This window comes from Falco cherrug, chromosome Z (assembly GCF_023634085.1).
Source record: "Falco cherrug isolate bFalChe1 chromosome Z, bFalChe1.pri, whole genome shotgun sequence".
NCBI classification, from domain to species: domain Eukaryota; kingdom Metazoa; phylum Chordata; class Aves; order Falconiformes; family Falconidae; genus Falco; species Falco cherrug.
Window position 1 is genome coordinate 67728473 of NC_073720.1, and position 19741 is coordinate 67748213.

The following is a 19741-nucleotide window of genomic DNA, read 5'->3' on the forward strand; positions in this document are numbered from 1 at the left end:
TTGCTTTTGGATACCAAAGATACAGAATAGTAAGTTTTATGAAGTTTATTTTTGGTAACTTCTAGTTAGAAATCAAACTTACAGAGCTTTATTAAGTGCAAGATCCTCAAAGCTGTGAGTAGTTAGGCTTTTAGCCACTGTTGTTGAAGAGGAGGTAAGTCTTGGTTTGGGAGGAGGTGATGGGAGAATTAGAGTAGTTAGTTAAAATAAACCTTTAGCCTCCTCTGATCACCGAGAGACATCAAATGAAGTGTTCTCTGTGTAGCTTCACACTACATTGCAGTCCCAGGGGAATTGCTGCTGCTGTTTACAGTGTACCAGGTCTGGCTGTGGCTTTAAGAGAAAGCTGTGATGTGCTGAGATGGCTGTTCTTGTTCTTCTGTTTTGTCCCTGGTGCTCATGACACTGTCCTGTTTCAGTACTGAATTTTTGTCTTTCTTTCTTTGTTTAAAAATGAAAGGTAATGCTTAATATCTTCCTTTTCATTACTGCTAGAAAGGAAACTTAGTGACTGTTGAGTGAAGTCATATTCCTTTACTTGTATCATCTGGTGACTGCATGTTAAACCTTCAGTTTGCCCAAGACATTGGGACTGAGGTTTCCTTTTACGTTTGTTGTGATGATTACATAATTCTGGTTAAGTCCAGCTGTTGAAGTCTAATAATTAAATGTATTTAACTACTATTAAATTACATAATAATATTAAATAATTAAATACATTTAATTAAATCTATTTAATTATTAGATTAAATAATTAAATGAATTTAACTTGATTATTAGACAGAATGAAGGAGAACTTTAAGGAGACAACTGAAAAAAATGTGGGATGTCATTTCTCCTGTTATTGGACCAAGACTGAATTGCTCATTCTGCAGTCTGTTCCCAGACCCTGCCCAGGGTTTTTCAGACATCAGTGTTTCTAAAGTCTGCTGTTTAGGGAAAAGATTTGGTAACAACTCTTTTGGTATTTGGGTAATTTTTGTAGGTATACCTAGAAAAAATGTAGCTCTGACTAACCAGTTGGTAGTGACAGAAAAACTAAAATGCATGATTAAGAGTTGAATATTTCCAGCGAGATGGATCATCATGCTTGTTCTCCTCGAACTTGCAAAACTGTGCTCTGAAGCCATGCCCCTGCTGAAACAGAAACTGCAAGTAATAACTCATCTGTCTTGGGGAACGCATCTCATGTGTGTGCATGTGTGCGTGATTCAATTTTTAAGGACTTGGTGCTAGACTGGAAGTCAGCAATTGAATGTATTTGTTCAAGCCAAAACCACGGCAGTTTGGGATGTTGGAAGCCAGCTATTATGGATGCTGTTACGCTGTAGATATGCTGTCTGTACAGTTTAGTAACTGAAATGTTTGCAAAGAGAAATAACAGAGCCAAAGAAGACTTGTGTATCTGAATCAGGAGAACTGCAGGTGAGAACAGTTTTTCTTGTACCTGCAAAAATTTTTTAAAAAACCCTCCTTTGTCCACATATTTACATGTTGTCTATGTGGATTGTAAACTTTGCAGTACAAGGCCTTTTTTGCTTAGGATTTGCACAACATCAGTCATTCTTCTAAAATACAAGTTCAGGAAAAAGCAACCAAAAGGAGCTCCAGTGCAGTAGTATCTTCAAGATACTTCTTTTTTTCTTTCTGTTGGTAGCACTACTTTAATCCCAACAGTATTTTGCCATATGGGTTGTAGCCCAAACTTTGTTTTTGCACCAGTGACAGGTGGAAAGTAGGTTGCAGTCTTCTTGTTTATAGCTGGGTCCAGCCAGCAGTAGAAACGATAGCATGGACAGGACTGCGTAGTGCCCTACTTCATTCAGCTGATGCAGGGCATTGGTTGACTGTGGGTGATGTGTGGTTGGTCTGTGACAAAACAGCAATCAGTAATCAAATTGATGTTGCAGGAGATCAATTCATCCATTGTATAGATTTGCAGAGTCAAAGTGAAAGGGTATAAGAAGGAGGAAAGGTGGAAGACTGCTGCTGAATAAGCTTGAAGGAGAGTTTTCTTATCCTTGCATTCAGACCCGTATTACCTCGGAAGTCATATCTGGTTTTGCTGATTAGAACTGCTTTATTTCAGGCCTGCAATAAAAGACAGCATACCTTTTATCTGCATTTGAATTAGAAATACCTTGAAAGCAGCATATTGGAAATGAAAGTTTTTACAGAGTTTGTGAGTTGGTTCATGCAAGTACAATTAATCCTACTTGAGAGAGATCTAGGCAGGATGACACTGTGGAGGATGTGTGGCGTAGCATTCTTGTCCTGCTGCGTTTGACCTTATGTATTTCTAAGCGTGGGCAGCAAGAGAAGAGACTGAAGTGGAAGTTGTGATGAAAAGATCTCTGTCCTCGCTTGTGTTTCCAGTCAGGCAAAATTCTTCTGGATGACTGTGTCCTGCCCTGGGGAGTGCAGAGCCAGGGTGATGTGCTTCATTCCTGGCAGTGGGAAACGGTTATCTTTGGCAGGTCAGGGGAGAGGAGGGTGCCTAGCTCTATTGACTGAAAAAGAGCGTGGCAGTTGATCTGTTTCCGTGATGGAAGAAGAAGGAACATGCCTGGTGATCTCCAGGAGGAAGCAGCTTGCTCGCCAGCTTCTTCATTGTCCAACACCTGGAAGAAAGCTACTACATCTCTCTATCCCAGTTTCTGCCTATAACACCAGCCTTCCGAGTTTACCAGCACTCAGCTAAGAGAAGTTATGTCACAAGTCAATTTTATCAACATGTACATTAAGAGGTATATTCCAAGTTTAGTCATACTTTGATCATCAAGAGCTGGTTTTCTTTATTTATGTGAAGTACTAGCAATCTTCTTAAAGCTGTCCAAAAAAGGAGGGAAGGTACCATCTGTCCCCACAAGCTTGCAGCAGAAATAATTCTCAGCTTTTGGGGAGTGTAAGGGTGTGTGTAAGAGGAGTAATCTGTTCAGGTGTAAGGAAAGTCAGATCTGTTCTTGCATGAGGAAAGCCGAGCCCTGTTACAAGACAGGGACCCTGTATCTAAGTGCTGGAAAGGGAAGGGATCATGGGAAATTCCTTAGGATTCGAAAAGGAAGTATACAATTATTTCTTATAACCTGTACCAGGGAGGCATTGGAATTTTTAGACTCACAAACCAATTCCATTCTTTATAAAAGCACTTTATGGTAGAGCATTGACTGTCTGCAACTTTGTCTTGCTAGTCGTCTGTTTGTGTTGCCCCTCCTGACTGCCTGCTTCTCCATACAGACCCTGTGCAGGTTGTTTCTTCCTGTCTGGGGCAGTAAGTAATACTGTCAGGACACCAAGAAGAGAGAAGTATGGTAATTTGCTGAGGGGGAAGAATTAATTTCTACTCTGAATTAAGGAAGGGAGTTGTGATAGGCACCAACAGTCAATGAAGCAATCATAAATTATCAATGTATTTTGAATTTTGATTCCCCCCCCATTTTTTAAATGTGTGAGAACATACTCAATAGTATTAATTAATTAATTAATAAAATTGTTCTACATTTTTTGAGAGTGCCATTTGTTCTCTGGCTGGACATGTTTTGGACTCCACATGCAGTAAGCATAGGTTACTGGTGAGTGAACTAAATGAATGTGTTCCTCCTTTCTGGAAGTTTTGTGGGAGCATGGAGAAGCTCTGGGCTGTTTGTCCCACTGAGGCACCTCTATGGCTAGTGTCTAGAAAAAGAGATTGCTGACAAGTATGAGATAAAGAAGATTATCAGGTAACAAGGTTCCTCAGAGCTTCCAGAAAAGATTTTGTAGGTTAAGTGCTTTCTTTTGAAGTTACATTTTTCCACAGAAGAGGGGAAATGCATGTCCTTGGGATCTCTTTGTTGTTGAAAGTCATTGAGAGAAGTCTTTTTCCAAAAAGCTGTTTAATTGAGCCAGCACAGACCATTTTGTAGGTGATGTTGGTGCTGTTATTGAGGATACGAGAAATTATCAATATATATAGACATAGGCACTGCAAAATCGACTTTTTCACAAGCACAGGTTGAATATAGGGGCATGCATGTGCAAAGAATAATGTCTTACTTAAATGTGATGTTTACCACAGGAGAATAATACCCATGAAAAGTCTCTTTTGAATTGCTCACAGGCAGATTTTAACAAGAAGAAATACAGTGCTGGATACAACCAAGAGCGTCTAATTTGCTTACTCTAAGAAAGCAAGAATTCAAACCAAAAGGATTTCTTATTTTAAAAGTTTAAGTATAACCTCAGATTTCACAGGACGTTTTGATGTGGTATTTACATTTCCTCACATTAGATGGGAGACTTTGCCCAAAAGCCATATAAAGTTGGCGGAATTTAACCGAGCCTTTATGTAAAGATTCCTGATAACTGAGTCTTTATGAGGATGAAAGTATTACATACATACAGTTCTCTATAACTGGAAGGCTTATAAATAGGTAAAGCAATATCACCTGTCAGCTGATGCAGGTGGTATGAGCTGTAGAGCAGCTACAGGCCTTTCTGAAGTCCTGTGGGAATCTGTACTCCACAAACAAGCAGGTATCAGTGTCAGCATTTCCACTGGCATAAATAAAAACTACCCGACGCCCTTTAGTTGCAACTGCTAGCTGTGTGACTGTGCTGCAAGCTGAAGAGTCGCTGCTCAGTGGTGCGGGAAGCATGATCTGTGAGACATCGGTCATACATGTAAGCAAGGCTTGGTACGGGCTTGCTGCACTGGAGTCCAGTTGAGAGCATCACACTTTGATGCCAACCTGGACCTCTTCAGGCTTTTCTAGTGAGTTCAGCATTATCTGTGCATACAGCCTTCAGTCTTATTTAAAAGGAATTTGATTTTCAGGTCCAACGTCTTTTGTGCTTTTTTTTCTATTCTATCTGCTGTTGGCAGGAATTTGGGTCTTGGCTGTAGATCAGCTCCTGGCAGCTGATCAGCTGAAAGTCCACATTATTGAGGCCAACCCAAAGATAGAGGAAACTCTCTCTGCAGCATTTGATATAAATCACCTAAGCGGCAGAACTGCAGAGTAAGAAATAACAGCAGCAGTTTGCCAGCTATGTTGTCTTCTTCCTCCTGCACTGGATTTTCTGTTCTCAGGCAAGCTAGGAGGGATTCTTTTGGGTTCAAAAACACCTGGCAGACTTGTTAAAAACCTGTAACTTTGTGTGCCTACTCATCAAGCAGTCTTGCTGGAATCACAAGGATGCGCTCAGCTGATGAACCATTGCTTTTCCTGCACCCGCCACCTTTAAAGAGTGAAGTTGCAGGGGATGGGGGAGAAAAGGAGGAGGTCTGGGAATACACCTTTGGTTGTCTCAGAAAGTCTTAGTATTTTGGTTAGAGCCAAACTTTCTTCAGTGAACTCCTGAGCAAGAATCTTCCTGTCCTGATACTGGTGGACGTTGTTTCTTTGGTGGGATGATGTCTGTGTTCTGTCTGTTCCACGCAGCATGTTTTTTTTTTCAATGCCACAAAATCAGTTGGAGTACTAGTAATAATGTTTTCAGCATCAGCTGTGTGCTGCTGCCATGAAAATGACTTCTTTTCCCATGTATCTCATTATTTGCAGTTGGAACCTGAATGCAGCCAATCATTCCTAAAATAGCCATAGGAAGGGCGAGCAATATAGAAATGTCTTTGTCTTGTTGCGGGGTTTTGGGCTGCGTAGCTGAGCCTGCCCTGGGTCAGGACCTGGAAACAGGCTACTGTCTCATCTGGGTGACAGTCTGGATTGTCTTTTGCAAAAACCCTGCACATGGTATCAAAAAGGCAGAGGGTATTTCCTGCAGAAGAGAATGACTTTTCCTTGCTCTACCAGTGAGCCAGAGAACGGATTAGAGGCTTTTCCTATTTGCAACGAAGCTCATCCATCATGCCCCATTCAGGCAGTCATACTCTGTGGGCTTGTTCTCTCTTGCTACACTGAACCTTTTTCTCCACAGCTTTTCCAAAGAAGTAAAGTACATAATAACAGAGCTATTGCTTTTGTAACTTGTACTACAGGCATTTGTCAATGCTGCTTTGACTTCCTTTTCTATGCTGCTCTAATTCCCTCATGCTGTGCTAAGAAGCAGGTGTGAACAAATGTGTAAGGATGCTTGTATTCTTCAGTATGTGGGTGAATGTGTGTCAGGAGAAGAGAGTAGTGTATTTATGTGGTGCAGGGGCTCATCTCTGTCTAACTGCAATCTCTTTTTTTTTTGCTTTTTCTCACCCACACCACCTCAATTTTAAGTTTACCCTTGAAATCACATCAGATAGTTCAAGTTTCCTTTCAATAACAGACACCCAGTAATTAAAGTGATCTTGCAGTATTCTATTAATTACAGGAATTGTGATTTTTATATTCAGAGGTTAATTGATTATATCTGCATATAGCATTTTCCCTTAAATTGTATTACAGTAATTAACCTTATGTCCAGGTTAACACACAGTATCATTTGTCTCATCAGTATCCTGGAAGTAGGTTTTTTTCTTAGCTATCTGTTGGCTTCTTGCATTGCCTTCTGTTTTCTTCGTAACCATGAAGGGTGGAGTGAAGAGAAGAGTGAAAAATGCTGTGTTGGAGTATTGAGGTGATCCCTTTATACAAACGGCTGTCTTGAGGATAGGGTACTTTCTTTTATTAACTTGTTCATAAAGCTATTTGGATTATATATAATGTAAAATTTGGGAATTTGTTGTGCATGAATCTAGGCAGAGCAAAGCTCCGAGTCTGCCACTTGCAGCTAGCAATTACTAGCAAACTGCAGGAACTGCATTATTGCAAGCATCATGCTCATCTCTGAGGAAAAGCGTACTACATAGATTTTCTGACTCAAGAGTCAGATTTATTCTACTCAGGGTTTCCAAAAATACTAGCAAAAAACATCAGGCAACAACGAGTAATCATGAAAGATAAGAGAACTAGGAAATTTATCTAAAGTTTTAATAAAAAACCTTTCCTGTGGTATCTGAGCCTTTTAAATTTGGGTGAATGTCTATGAGAGTATGGGCGTATGTGAGTGGATGATGTATGAGGGAGAGAGATGTGAGAGGAGGTGCGGAGAGACCATGCTCCCCATTAATTTGATTGTTTTCTTGGCACTGGGAGTCTTCTGGGGTTTTTTCCCTACCTGCCTGTGCTTATCCACAGGCATTTTTAAAATTTCCCTCAGGGATTACATTTGTTTTGTGGACGTTTTTCATTTTTGCAGTTATCTATTTAATGCTTTTCTGCAAGGTGCAGAGAAACCTCAGAAAACTGATTCCATAAACAGATTAGGGGCTAAAATTATGAATACATATTGAGAACTCTTCGCTTACCTGTATTTTTTATCTGTCAGGGACAAACATAACTTATCCTGATGAGTTTGCCTGACTTCCAGAGGGAAAAGCCTTACCCTTTTTCCTGCCTTAGGAGTCAGCTTGCCTGACCACAGTGTACCTGCATGCCCTTGTGCTGCGCAGCCGTCCCCAGCATAAAATGCTGAGCTTTAGCCTGAGTTTTCCTGCTGCCATGACCGTTGCAGTGCGGAACAAGTGGTGGGCTCTCCAGAGGCAACTGTTGGGGTAAAGCACTTTTGGGCAGTATGACATCCACAGCTAGAGTAAATAATACATAAATGGTAATGTCTTATTCCTAGCATTTGCAGCATTACTGTGGGTTTCATTCACATTTTGGTGTTGGATCAAACCACTTCACACCAGAATTGACTGGTGCCTTTTGAAAAAATACTCTGAAAAAACTTGCTGTTCCATTCAATGTAAATGAAGCCAGGTTAATAAGTCAATTTTAGCAAAAATGGATTTAGGGCCAGAACTGGCCAAATTGCATGAAAACTAAGCCATGTGCTCTGATTACTTGACAGCCGACTCAGAAGTGAGGATTTGCATCTCTCTACTGTTATATCACCTTACAAAATGGACGCTTTTCCAATAAATGGGATAAATTTCCTGTAGAATACAGCCAGAGTTCATGCACTAAATGCATGAGTGTTTCTTGCATTAACAAAAAGCAAAGGAGAATCATTTGTGGTTACACAGAGCTTTAAACATAGTGATACGTTTTATGGGATCCTAACTTTTTCTTCAGAGTTAACCTATGCCCTTTTATATCGATCTGTTCTGTTATGCAGACGTAAGAGGACTGGAAATTAAGTTTTCATTCCTAGTTAGAGGCTGAAGAAGGGCTGCAATCCATTTAAGTATGTACCAGCAGTAAAAGTAAGCAAATGCTAAGTATCTGAGGGAATCTGACCTGAAGAGCTGGCTGAGCTGTAGGGATTGTTTTAGGATTACTGCCTGATTCTAATGGTACATTTACAGCAAGCATGTGGCAGCTGAGACAATGTCCACAGGGCTGTATCAAACTTTTAATCAGTGACAATTGTCAGTATTGTATTGAAAACATATCTGGCTTCATGTTTCACCTTTGTTATCTAAAAGGAGAGGAAGACAAAGGGAGGCCACATTCCTTTCCTGATACAGCTTTGGGTCACCTGCAGCTACATAATTCTTATTCCATCCATCAGATGAGAGAATGGAAGGTCAGTTGACTGGCACTGATATTTCCCAGGCGAAGTGAGGGTTAGGGAGAGTAATGGTGTTGCTGGTAGTGTATCTGTTTTCTATTAAGCATGCTGAGATGAAACAGCAAAATATATATTAGAGATGGCATTCTCTTCTGTCAAAAGACAGTGATTGCTACATTTAGCTCTTAAATCAATTCAAAAGCTTGACAGAGGTTTGCTGAAGTCCCACAAATAATCAATAGAGCTATTTTTATCTGTTAAATGAGTGAGGCTTTTAAAAATAATAAAAGACATCTTTGTAATGACCGGCCAAGCTGTTCCAGAGTTAGGTCTGTTGCTCTGTGTGGTTGGGGGTGGTGAGTGAAAGAGGTTATTTAGGCATTGCCTTTGTTCCGTTCTTCAGGTTTATAACCCCAAAATAAAATTGCTAATGTTTCTGGCAGTCATCCTCCAGCCACAGATGGCTTTCCTCCCAGTTTTGGCAAGCCTGATTTCAGTATAAAACTGAGCAATTATTAGAAAGTGAAATATTGCATGATATAATACCACTACCGCCACCATCAACATCATGACAAATGGAGCGTTCATTGTTTCTGGTGCCATGTGAGACAACTAGTGCCACTCCGTTACCCCTTCCTCTAAAATCTGTACCTTTGCTGCTGGTGGTGATACACAGACAGAGGGATAGAACAGAGCAGATGCTTTAGCAAGGAACTGTGGCCATTTTCTCATTTGTGTTGGCTCTGTATTTCAATGCAAATATCACTGAACAGGTGGCTGATGAGGCCCCAGTGGACTGTTTACAGTAAAGGTTACAACCAAAATCGATAGGCCTGCGATGCTTCTAATTCCATCTGGGAGATGTTCATCTTCCATCTGACTGTTCCCTCTCTGAACAGCAGCATCCTATTAACGCTGCAGTCATCGGGGATGTCTCACTCGGGTCAGCAGAAGGTTTCTCCTACTTAGGCCTCCATTTGTTCTTTACATTTTCTTTATGCACTGCACTGGATGGAGCAGTAATGTTGATCTTGACAAGACAGGTTGCCAGCGTTAAGCATGCTGAGTTTTGCCTACTGACTTGACACCTGCTACTACTGTTCAGCAGGCCGAGGCTCATCGCTGCTGCTTGGGGGTTGTCCAAATCTTTTCAGCTTATCGCTTACTGAAGCAAGAGCTGGTGATGTTACTTATCATAGCTGACATTATTGTGCATGATGTATGGCCTTGTAAAGTTGCAAATGAGGGGAGAGGAAAGGTGGTAAGAACTCATGTTTGCACAGACCTGAACAAAATAAGCAAGTACCCCTGGAACTTGCATGAAGACTACTTTGTATTTTGGCTGAAATTTTATTTCAGATGTGCATTTTGCACGTCTTAGTGGGAAGATTCACATGATCCAGGTATCTTTGTTTCACCAAACTGGTAATGAAGTTTGTATTACTCTTTTTAATGAAGGTAGATGCTGTTGCTTGCTATACGAGGCAAAATCGCTCTCATCGGTGTCATTCCCTTGAGCCTAATTGTCACATCTGGCGTGCAGCCCACAGCAGCTGGGCAGTGAGTAAGCAGTACTGAATCTAATTAAAATGGTAGTAAAGCATGTATATCAGAGGGCACCCATGCATTCCTGTTACAGTGAGGTAGAATTTTTTTATATGCACAAAAGATGAGAGAGAGTGTGCTTCGTGGACATAATTCAGGGTCAACAGGGATGCCAGGCAGTTGAGGGCTTCCCTTGGCCGCTGCCTCCCTCCCCTCAAAAGCATTCAGGAGCAACCCCTTCATATCGCATGATCGAAAGGAGTACAGGTAGGTCATTACCCCCATGCATTCGTGCACCAGCCTCTCTGGCTTAAGGGCCAGCTACCTAGAGTGCTAGAGTGCTTTTTTGGCCACATGAAATGAATGGCCAGCTGTAGAGACAACAGGAGCAGGACAGGAGAGGAAAGACAAATGGTAGCTGCACCATCAGTCACAAAAAGATGTTGGGAGGTTGGTAGTGGTGATGGGCACAGAGCTGGCATTAAGTCTCTGTGGCCACCTGCACCACCATTCAGGTGACTGAGCAGCAATTGTTAGAGAAAGGACAACATGAGCAAAAAAGCTGGCTGTCCTGGGCACTGTCCTGCCACATGCCAATTCAGTTGTAATGTCTGGCATTCCATGCTGTGTCTTGCTGATAGCTACTTGTGTCTCCTCTCCCTTGAGCTCCCCGAGCACCCGCTGAGCTTCTGTTCACTCACACCTGTCTGATCCCCTTGGCACCACTCAGCCCGGGCATTTTGCATGATCACTTCTGCTGCCAGGTGCAGCCTGTGGGGTGGCTGATCAGCAGCGAGCCCACCACCCAGACAGGCATAGACAAAGGATGCTCTCCTGAACAGCTCTGCTGTGCCGGCCTAACTTTCCTTGTTTTCTGGAAGCTGCTGCCTGCAGGTTGTATTCCTCTCTTTTTGTTGTTGCATTATTCCTAATTCCTTCCTCTGACTTGCACAGAACTCTTGTCTTTCACTTTCTAGGAACTGTGAATTTAAGGGGGTAAATAGCAGTAACAGCGTCTTCCGCTCAGAGATTTCCAGAGGCTTAGTCAAAGGAGATGAAGGATGCTTGCCAGCATCGCATGGTAAATCTGTACCATAGCAGGGAACAGCAGTAAGGTCAGCCGACTGGTTTGTGCGCTCTGCCTTCAGCGTGGCAAGGCATCTGCTGTGGAGATCAATACATGCTTTTTTTATGTATGGGTGGATAAATCTTGCTCTGTAAGTCTCTTTTGACGAGACACTGAAGTAGGACTTGGGTTTCTGATTCACTTTGCATGCCTTTAAAGCTCTTACCACAGAAGGATCTCAGATCTTTTTGTTACCTCTGTTACGCAACTCGTCAGTTTCTTCCCTGCTTTTTTACGGTCCTTTTGTTTTTCCCAGGGTAAGGCATGCTGAACGTGGTGAGAAGGGCTATTTGCTTAGTATTTCCAGGATCAGTTCACAGAGGCAGCTACTTTTCTGGTCGTGCATTTTTCCATATGCAGTAGTTCAAATTCATCTGGATCCAGTTTTTAGTTTCCTCACTGTGGTTAAATGCTGTTCCTCTTACTAGACTTACTGTCTTTTGGAGGGGTAAGTTATTTCTACGTTTGTAGAAACAAAAGATTTTGTTTCGGTCAGTCCATGGTTTTTATGGCCGTTAGGTTTTGTGGTCTTGCCTCATGCATAACACAGACCATTGAATTTTGTCTGGTAAATTCTCACATTAAGTTTAGTAATTTGTGGATCGAAGTGCAGCTGTCGTATATGAACACAACCCATCATGTTATAAAGAAGGTTTGTAATAAATGAATACAACAAGATCTGTCCATTACTGAGCAGGCTTAGCGTGCCATGGGAAAATTCTGATATGGTTACATACATTGATTTTACTTGGAGTTACACTGAGATTGGCTGAATGTGCAGTGAGGCCAAAGCAACAGGGTGGGAGGTTTTCTAACATGGAAGAGCATCCCTTTCAGTAGTTACTTATAGGTGTGTCTACTCAGTCATTGCTTTTACTGTTGAATTTTCAAGATCAAGTCTGGCCTTACATTTTTATGGCATTTACTAGGAAGTTAGCTCTTCCACTGAGGATTTTTCATGTGATTTGTATAACCTTCCTGGAACTTACAAGCTATAGATACAATAAGCTGGTTAATAGGTTATTATGGCAGCAGCCATGTAATCATTCTTTAACGAAGCAGCTATTCTATATGCATTTCCACCTAGACTGTTGTTCATGAAATGCTAAAAAAAACAGACAGCAAAAAGCAGAGCTCATCATGGTGGCTTCTTGTTGGCTCAGATAGCCATGGACAGCTATAGTGGAGGGACTTGGCATAGAAAAATCAGACTTTTTTCCTTTATTTGGAATTACTTTCTCAGCTTCAGAAACTCTTTCATGACAGCAGCGTGATTTTTACAAAATTAAATGCCTCTTTGTCAAGCATTTATGTGGGGGGGGGGCTATATGTATGTGTATATGAATATATGTATTTGTGTGGATATGTATATATAGGCTTTGAGTGAGTAAATATAATAGTAACAGCAAATATTTTGCAGTAGTATCCATATGCCCCACTTATCCAATGTTCACCTTTGGGCTGCAGTGTTGAACAGAAAAAATTATTCCGTCTAGGAAGGCAAAACTTTGATTTCTATATATGGTAAAATATCATATGGTTTATTTATACTTAATCATAATATGACAAAAAGGAAGGAACACAGAAGTAACCAGAACAAATTATCTCATATAGGTATTTGAAAGAGAATCAACTTCAGAAAGAAGAAGCAGAGCACCAAAGCATCTTGCATAAAGCTGTATTTGCATTGGGTTTAGACATGCAAGAAGCAGCAGATTAGTTAGGTGGTTTCTGAAGCCTGGAAGAAATCAGATCTATTCCACCAGCTCAATGGCTCCAAGTCATTGCATTAGACAAATAGATTATAAACCATGCTCTTAAACGTTTGCAGGATTGTATTTTATTAGCAAGTGTAATAAAAGAACACCACCAAAACTCACTCTTCTCTGTGGTGGCAACACTAGCTTCCTTCAACAGGAGCAGTAATCATTTTTTGAACATGGAGAACTGGAGTTCCCAGAGCCAGTTCTCTCTCAACCTGTATGACTTAATGCAGGCCAGATTGAACTGAAGATCTCTCCATTGATGTTTGCAAAACTTTTATTTGGAAACAGTGCCTATACTTGCCCGGCATCACTGTCTAGCTACTCATGCTTCATCAGACACTGCCTTCACAAGCACTTTTGATTGGAAGTAGTTTCAGCACAGTTGCAAGTGAGAACATTTGCATCACTCCCAGGAGCCCAAGAAGAGCCGAGTATTTGCTGAAAAGGAAATTTGTACTAAAAATGTGACCTTCTTGAATCAGCACTTTTCTGAAATTGCACTGAAACATTATAGCATTTTCCACTGTTGTAAGAACAGCAAAAGTAACATTATGTTTGAATAATTACCTCCTAGTAAAAAGCTGCCTTTGGATGCAACTTGAGTCCTTCTCGATGTTGCTTTATTGGCACAGGCATTGATACAGATATGTAGTCCCCTTGAATCATTGACAGATCAAAGCAGACATTTTGCATATACTTTGCATGAATTCAAACAACTATGTTAGTACTAAAGCAACAGAGAATTGTGCTTTTTTTTCTCTCTTCTCCCTCTTTTCTTCCCCAGAAGCAACCCCTAAGAACGAGAGAATTTCATGTAATTAAAAACTTACTAATCTAGTCTTTGTTAGAAGGCAGTGTATCAGTTCATTTGTCGGCTAATTCTCTTCAGGTGAAAGAAAAAAGATATGGCCCGATAACATACATAAAATGACAAAGTAAATGTGCTGGGCATTATTCATTTTCCAGGAAGCTGTCTCCCATGGAGGGGCAGTACACATCTGCATGAGGAGTAGGGAACGATGGTGCAGAATCACCCATCAGAAAAGTGTTTCAAGGTCTAAAATGGAGTGGCATCGATATGTCTGCAGTACCATAATGTACTCATAGCACACCGCCTTGTTAAACAGTGGATGATGTGGTGATAGGGAGTAACAGAAAGCAGCTATTCTTACGCTCCAGAGTCTCCTTGTGAGCCAAGTGGTTTGAATTGTCGGCCTGCCTACTGATACTGTGGATGAATACAGTTTCAGTAGAAGAACTGAATTGCTTGATAAGTTCTTCCTGTTAAACTGTTGCTCCTCATAATATGTTTCAGAAAGACTTCTGCATCGGACTGTAACAAGAAGGGAAGAATTTCAATCTACTTGTGCATTAAGATAAGGCACTTTGTTTTGTCACATTGCAGTGCACTTAGAGGGGCAAAATTTTTGAAGTGGCAAAATTACGTTTTAAAAAATTGCATAGAGAGAAAGGAATTAACCCCTTTAATGTGTATAACTCACTTTTAATTCAAACCTTTTAAGGGAAACTGTATTTCCAAGTATTATGTTAATTTCTTGCTGCTTATTTCTAGTTTGGGCATTTCTAAGGTCCCCAAATGATGTTTTTTCACTGGGCATGGAAACAAACAGAAAGAAACAGTTCCTGCCCCAGAGAGCTAACAGTGAAGAGGAAATGTAAGAGCTGATTAAAGAGACAAATGGAGGAAACAGGTAAAGAAAGTATCTGCAGGCAGACATAGCTGTGTCAGTAATCGTACACAGCTATCAGCCTAACCAGTGCTAGATGGAAATGCTTCTCTTGGGGCTTCTGTATACTATCTTCTAGTATGCATTGTTACATAAGGTATAATAGACAGACAGTGTATGCATTGTGTTGCATTTATTCTTGCTATTATTATCCTTTGCCATCCGTCTGACACTTTGTTCAGATAAGGTGTCAGTCATTGCCTGACATTAGATTTTATCTCGTCTCAGTCTAACTCTGTCTCTCAGTTATTTTGTTAATAGAAATAGAGAATCAGCCAAATTTCCAATTTGTGTGTTTGAGTAATAATAGGCAAATACAGAATATAATAAATCATTAGCCCTTATGGACTGTATCACCTTGCAACAGAGTCCCTATTCCAATCCAGTTATAGGAGCTGAAATTTTATTTGAAAGCAAATATCTGATAAAGCAAATTAATTATTGTGACATTTTTCAGTTGGGTAAAAGATGAAGAATCAGCTGTGTCTGTGAAATTACAAATGAAAATGGAGCACTCGAGATTTGTTAATGCTTTTTTTGGCATCGAGAAAGGAGACATAGGTATCTAATATTAAATGGTGTTGCAGAAGGGCAAGTTAGCACTTTGTTTGCCAAATTAAGTTTCAAAGACTATGTAGGTTATGAAGTTTGACTTTCTGCCCGTAAATCTTGAATGACTGACAGACTTACTGTAAAACAGCTTTGTTCAAAAGGAACAGGCATCAAAGGTTTGAAACTCTGGAAGGGATGAAAAGAAAACCCCACTTTTACACTGATTTCCCCTGCAGATCAATGTCTCTGTGAAATTTGCCTGGGAATTATGAGCTATTTACTGTATTATGTGCTGTTTTCTTTCACTGTATCCAAAGGCCCCTGTGGTTCCTTTTATCTTCAAGATTTAGGGATATTTTTGTACATGAGATGTGAATGAGTGAATACGTCAGTGGAACACAGGGAAAAAAATGCTGGGTTTAGACAGTTCTGTTCTCCCTTATTTTATTGAATGTTGGAGTATTGGGTTTATGGCACCTAAATTTAAGGGTACATATTTTTATGGTAGAGCCCAATGACATGTTCTGCACGCTCTGTCAAGCTCTCTCAGTGTTTCTTCGCTTGATTCACAACTCTGCAGGGCATGAATCAGTCTCATAGTATAACACTTAATCTCTTTTAAACCAGAATAATCTAGTGTGGGTTGTTTTTTTGGGTTTTTTTTTTATTTTATTTATGGTGTGTGTCATCATGTCATCATCTAATTATGTAAACCAAAAAAGGGGGAAACAAAATATTTCCTGGAAAACTCTGTCAGCTGTCAATCAGTACAGGAGATGAAGTTTCTTTATTGCATATAAGCAGCTGATGCAGAAGAGTCTTCACAACTTGCATATACTTAAGTCTATCTCTAAGCAAGTGGTGGCACTGCTGGGGTCATGGGCTGAAGGGAAGCTAGCCTGGTAGCGCAGTTTTTGCTTAGAAACATGACATACCTCCTCAGGTGCAATGAGAGGCTTGAGGAGAAGGAAAGCTCCCTCTGCTTTCATTGACTTTTTTTAGCTTTCTGTATGCAGTGTTTGGAACTGAATTGACAGAAGGCGCTTCAGCTCTTCTTTGTCTTCCACAGGGTGAAGTGAAGAAGTGAAGCCTCCCAGGTGAACTACTATGAGGTCAGAAGCCTTGCTGCTATATTTCACACTGCTACACTTTGCTGGGGCTGGTTTCCCAGAAGATTCTGAGCCAATCAGTATTTCGCATGGCAACTGTAAGTATAAGAGGCCAGAGGCCTTCATTTGACTAATACTGAGCAGGGGACTTCAAGTCAGCAGTGTTTTGTGGCAGTTGCAATGAATTAAGTATTTTTTCTTGATGTCTCCCAGGTCAGCCAATTTATGTTCTCAGATACGAATACAGGAATACAACTTTTTCACATTGACTTATGACTGCTGGTTGGTAAACTGCTTGATCTTCCAAAACCATAGCCTTTCTTCTCAAACAGAGACACTTCAGTAGCATAATCAAACCAAATACCTTACTCTGTCCAGCAGCAAAGGGGGGAAGACTTTTCCCTCTCCTTGCCCGTAATCAAAGTGGCCCTCACCTGACTTGCAGAAATGTAGTTCTGGATGATCAGTGAAGCATCTCAGAGTATCAAGCATAGCACACTAATGTAACTGAACTCTGAAAACATAATCTGTTGATCTAATATAAATAATTTAATTTCTTTAAGCTCTGATGGATTCTGCTTTAGCATTAGGCATTCTTTGCTAAGCTGGAAGCGTGCTAAAAAACAAATCAAAACACAGAATCTTTTGTAACAGAATGGCTCTTCTTTCTTACCAGCATTAAGTGGCAAACTCCAAAATCTAGGGTAGCACAGACAGCTGCAAATCAGTATTGAGATTTGCTGGCTGAACAGGTGGAGAGCTTTCTGCGCATTTCGCCGTGCAAGTCAGGCTTAGCATAACTAATTCTTTCACATTTACCTCAGCTCAATTACGATTAGTGCAAAGGAAAGTTTTCCAAAGTCCCAAAGGTTCAGATGTTTAAAAGGAAGTCTTTAGTGCCTGGGTCTCTAAAAGCATGCTAAGGAGTAGCATGTCAGCAATGAGTAGGCTTATGTTTAAGCCTACTTTGGTCCAGGAATTTGATTTTAAAGTGAATCTCTTGATTGTCCTTGCTCACTGTGATTTGGGGTCTCCTTGGCACCCATAAACTTGTCTGCCTTGGGTAACACCGACTTCAGGCGCACACTGGGCGTGCTCCAAATGCTAATAGGCATCTGAGGTACAGTAAAAGGACAGAACTGCACTGACACAAACCTTGCTGAAGCATGTCTAGTGTGACCACTGGGTCTTTAGCATCAACATTTTCACCTTCCAGAAGAGCTAATCATCCTTGCCAACGCAGATATAGGCAATCTTGATCCTTTTGGAGAACATGGGATAACTTTTTCCTCTGCGGCATGGCATGCTGAAATGCATGTGAATGTACAGGCCCCTAGCTAATGTAGATCCATGAGTTACAGAGGAAATGATACCAGACAGAGAACAGCCTGATGGTAAACTTGGCATTTTGCATGTAGGACGTGGTCAGAAGGATTACACTGCTGAAAGTAAATCCTGCCTGGGCTGTTTTAATTTGTTTCTTCAAAAGTTCCCAGCGTCTGGTTTGCAGGGAAGTTCCTGTTCCTATGCAGTTTTATCACCAGGCTTTCTGACACATGGCATTTTCAGGTGCTTTGCTGAAGCCATGCTATGAATCAATCCTTTGACCACGCTTAACAGGGAAAATACTTTTGGAGGACAATAGCTGAAAACACAAAAGCAGTACATGAGTTTCTGAAGAAACAGACTCTCTCAAACAGCTCCAGGTTTCTGGGAAAGCTTATTGATGGGGAAGAGGGTCAGGCATAGCTAGATGCTAGGCAGCTCCATATAACATGCACATGCAGCAGGTCTGCATTGATGATGGTTTTGTCAGAGGTATCTCCTCCTCCTGTCTTCTAACTCTGTTTACTTAACTAGCTCCCCAGTTTGTGCATCTGTATGTCATGACCACATATACATATGAAGTCTAAGAACAAGGTGGCCCTTGGTCAGAAGTGTTCGCTGTCATTATAGTTTGTACACACAGGTCATCTGAAGAGCAGCAGCACACCCCGTGTATACTGAGGTCTCACAAAAAAAAAAAAAAAAGGGAATAGAATGAATAAGTGCTTTTCCTGACTGATGGAGCTGGGGGGGAAAGCTGACTTGTTGATAGCATAAGCTCAGTACAGGGCTTCCAGTCAGTATTGTTGTCCAGTTGCCAGAAGAACTGGAGTAACAGACTGGTTGCCAAAATAATATGCAGTGATTCCATTTTATAAGATTCAAATGGTGGTTTCCCATCACTTCTCAGAAATCCCCACAGCTGTTCTATGACTGTAGTCCAGTCCTGTAGGAGACCCAGCGAGCTGGCAGTTTGAACCAAGGAGAGCCAAGTCTTTTGCTTTAACCAGTAGTCTAGCCATTGTGGTGATTGATGGGCCACTGTGAAACAGCTTTGTCCTGCTAGACACACTTTGGCAGCCAGGAGCGGGCATTTAAGCTCTGCAAGCAGTGGAAGAAAAACTGTGAGAAAGTGCTGTGTACCTGTGTGCCAAGAACTCCAGAACAGCTTTACTCTCGAAAAAAACTCACAGTTTTTGTCTTCTATATCGGTGATGGCTTTCTGCTTTGCAGCTGCAAAGACTGTAACCTTGAAGAACCTTCCAGCGCTCTGTGCTCATGCCTTCCAACCCCTAGGCTGTGCTGCTGGGGCAGAACAGAAACCACAGATTTTGGCCATAGCTGGGCCCCAGGATGCTCCATGTTAATTAACACTGTTTCTGTGTTTCTCTGTTTGTGATTCTCTTCTGACCCTGCCTTTTTTTCCCTTCGCACAGATACAAGACAGTATCCGGTGTTTGTGGGTCACAAACCAGGGCGGAACACTACGCAGAGGCACCGGCTGGATATCCAGCTGGTCATGGTCATGAACAGGACCCTCTACGTTGCTGCTAGGTCAGTAGTTCCCTACTTTGCCACTCTTCCTTTGCTTCTTTCAGAGAAGGTAGGAGAAGGCAAGGAATATTCTGAGTTGCTTTCTGCTGGACACATTATATTTAAGTTTTTCTCACACGTAGAGAGAGCTTTGCAGCCTGTTAGTAAGACATATTGGAAGCCTTGTTGGTTGATAACTAAGGTTCAGTTTTGCAAGGTGCTGAGCCAGTCCTTTCAGGACTATACACCTCTGCCTCCCTTTGAAGTCCAGCAACAGGCAAGTTGCCAGAGAAATTGTTTAGTCCCACGGAGGAAGGAGTCTGTCCTCGTCTTGTATTTTGTTTGTACACAACATTTACAACATATTTTAGGGAATGATTCTTCTGGTGCACAAATGCATGTTCAGATAGGAGTTATTAAACTGTAACATTGCTGATTTAGGCATGTTTTTAGTATCTTAAGACAAAAACCAGGCAAATGCTTCCTGCTGTTCTTTTGATGTACTCAGCAAGGTTAAGTGAATTTGGTGTCTGGATGTTTTTTTGGAAA

General features: G+C 41.1%; 1 protein-coding gene across 7 annotated transcripts in view; it reads left to right on the plus strand.

Moving 5' to 3' along the window:
• SEMA6A (semaphorin 6A) overlaps positions 1–19741 on the plus strand; it is a 126482-nt gene that overhangs the window by 34734 nt on the left and 72007 nt on the right. For all 7 annotated transcript variants that reach the window (XM_055699135.1, XM_005432947.3, XM_014283613.3 and 4 more), the window contains exons 2-3: positions 16294–16431; positions 19096–19213. In XM_055699135.1, coding sequence (XP_055555110.1) covers positions 16332–16431; positions 19096–19213 — 218 coding nt within the window. In that variant the 5' untranslated portion in view covers positions 16294–16331. The remainder of the gene's footprint in view (positions 1–16293; positions 16432–19095; positions 19214–19741) is intronic.